The sequence below is a fragment of the Cetorhinus maximus genome, chromosome 9 (assembly GCF_964194155.1).
Source record: "Cetorhinus maximus chromosome 9, sCetMax3.hap1.1, whole genome shotgun sequence".
NCBI lineage: Eukaryota > Metazoa > Chordata > Chondrichthyes > Lamniformes > Cetorhinidae > Cetorhinus > Cetorhinus maximus.
The window spans coordinates 38654932-38657639 of record NC_135887.1 but is presented as its reverse complement, the minus strand read 5'-3'; the positions used below and the strand labels follow the sequence as shown (position 1 = coordinate 38657639).

At 44.3% G+C, this 2708-nt stretch overlaps 1 protein-coding gene across 1 annotated transcript; it reads left to right on the top strand.

The window, feature by feature from the left end:
- Positions 1–2177: 2177 nt before the first annotated feature.
- Positions 2178–2500, top strand: LOC144684191 (large ribosomal subunit protein eL39-like). The gene has a single exon (XM_078547840.1). It carries the CDS (start codon positions 2345–2347, stop codon positions 2498–2500), a length of 156 nt encoding a protein of 51 aa, XP_078403966.1. The 5' UTR covers positions 2178–2344.
- Positions 2501–2708: the final 208 nt, after the last annotated feature.

Sequence of the window (2708 nt, the reverse complement as noted above, 5' to 3'; positions counted from 1 at the left end):
TAACCAAAATGACAGGGCTGCCCGTCCAACACTAAGGTTAGTGAGCAGGCGAAGAGCCCAGGCGGCCTTCGCATTTTTTATGAAACCTCATCCACGGGCGGTAATAAACCCATCCATGAAGCGTTTATTACATTAATAAAATTTTTAAAAATATTTGATAAACATGTCCCAGCTCATGTGACCCTGTCACATGAGGGAGCATGTGTACATGATTTTTAACTTTTTAAATTTTGAACTGTCAAATTCAACTTAATCTCCCTGAGGCAGCTCCATGCCTCAGGGAGATTTCTGCGCTCTTTCGCGCACATGAGAAAGAGCGCAGGCCCCAACTCTCCCTCGTCCCCCCCACCAACACAAGTAACGTTGAGCGCTTCCGGGCACGCATCATGCTGGGTGCCACTTAATTGGCCCGTCCACGTAAAATGGCGGCGTGCAGCCAATCCCGGGTGGCGATCAGCTCCACACCTGCCCACGCCCATGCCAGCTCCCGACCGGTTGGCCCGACAAGGAGAAAATTCCCCTGGAAACAATGGCTTGATGTTCAGTGGTGGGGTCACGGTCCAGGGGGAGGTAGGAGGAAGTGTCTGAGAGTTGGCGCTCAGCCTCTGTGAGGTAGAGGTCAGTACGCCAGACAACAACAGCACCGCCCTTGTCAGCAGGTTTGATAACAAAGTCAGGGTTGGACCTGAGAGAACGGAATGCGGCAAGTTCAGAAGGATTCAGGTTAGAGTGGGCAAGAGGAGCAGAGAAATTAAGATGGCCGATGTCACGCCGACAGTGCAACTGAAAGCTGTAGCTAGGGAGGTAGAGTAGAAATTACTCAGTCAGGTGAAAAGAAGTGAACTGATCCATTTGCTGGTGGAGCATTTGGAGCTGACATATCCGACAGAGAGGGTAGATGGGAAGCTAAAGTGAACTGGAATGAGGTTAAGGGATAGGTCAATAGAAGTTCAGTGGCAGACATTTAAAGGGATATTTCAGAACACGCAGAATATATACATTCCAATGAGAAAGAAAAATCCCAAGGGGAGGGCCCACCATCAGTGCTTAACTAAAAAATGTTAAAGACAGTATCAAACTTAAAGAAAAAGCATATAATTTTGCAAAGACGGGTGGCAGGTCAGAAGATTGGAAAGAATATAAATAAGAAAAGAGTTAACAAAGTGAGCGTTGGTCCAATAAAAATCTGGGCAATTGATAATGGAAAGTAGGGAGGCAGCAGATGAATTAACCAGTTATTTTGCTTTGGTCTTCTCCATAGAGGACACAAGTAACATCCTGGAAATAGCTGTAAATCAGGAAATGGAAAGGAGGGAGGAACTCGGGAAAATTACAATCACCAAAGAAGTGATATTGAGCAATTTGTTGGGGCTGTGGGCTGAAAAATCCACAGGTCTGGATGGACGTCACCCTTGAAAGGAATGGCTAGTGAGATAGTTGATGCGCTGGTTTTAATTTTCCAAAATTCCCTAGATTCAGGAAAGATTCCATTAAATTGGAAAATAGCAAATGTAACCCCTTTATTCAAAAAGAGAGACAGAAAGCAGGAAACTATAGGCCAGTTAGCCTAATATCTGTCATAGAGAAAAAGTTAGAAGCTATTATTAAAGATGTAAAAGCAGGGCACTTAGAAAAATTCAAGGCAGCCAGGCAGAGGCAACATTTAACCAATTTATCGGAGTTCTTTGAAGGAGTCACATGTTCTGTGGATAAAGGGGAACCGGTCAATGTACTGTACTTAGATCTCCAGAAGGGTCCGTGGTATTGCTACGCAATGTAATTTTGCAACACAAGTATTTGAGGGCAATGACGTTATTCCTAATAGCTCTGATAGTCCTGCGACATCAACGCCACCTGAAAAAGCAAATCTTACAACATCGGCCTCCTGTAGCTGACCATCGAATGTGTGAAAATAAACTAACCTGCTGAGTTAATCCAAACTCAAGTTTACGGTGGAGTCATTAGCAAAATTGGATCACACAAAAACCGAGAGGGCTAAGAAAATACAGTACCGCTTATTCTTTAAAACAAACTAAACCAAACACCTTTTGTTTACAGGCAAATGGTAAGAGGAAAACAATGCTGTTTGAACTGGCCCTCTCCTATCCGCAACAGATGACACTCTTTGATCTGCTCAAAATTGAACAGCTGGCAAAAATCATATGCGACAGTGGGAAGATTCGAGATCTAAATGGGATATGATTTCAAAAGGAAATTGGATGGGCACTTAAGGGAAATAATTTTTCAAGGCTATGGGAATAGAGAGGGAATGAGGCTGACTGCATTGTTCTACAGAGAGCCGGCACGAACTCGATGAGCCTTCTGTACGAGTGGAGGTTCGGCCATGCCATCCCACAAAATCTTCAGGATCAAGCGATTCTTTGCCAAGAAGTTGAAGCAAAACCGACCAATTCCGCAGTGGATCCGCATGAAAACCGGCAACAAGATCAGGTACAACTCCGAGGGCAGACATTGGAGAAGGACCAAGCTGGGTCTGTAAAAAAGGATTCACCACCACTGGCACACTATTAGCAACAGCCGTCTCTCCCGATCTCCCTCTCTCCTCTGCAGATGGAAGTGCAGGTCTGAGCAAAAACTAACTGCAGAAAAATGTAATTTTTTTGTTTCATGTTTTCTATTGTGGAAAATTAAACCGATATAAATCCAAAAGAAAAGCCTCTGTGCAGTGAATTTTGTCATCTCCCACT

Bases quoted from the DNA above. Each gene is read 5' to 3' on its own strand.
- LOC144684191 (XM_078547840.1), top strand. From the start codon at position 2,345: ATGCCATCCCACAAAATCTTCAGGATCAAGCGATTCTTTGCCAAGAAG.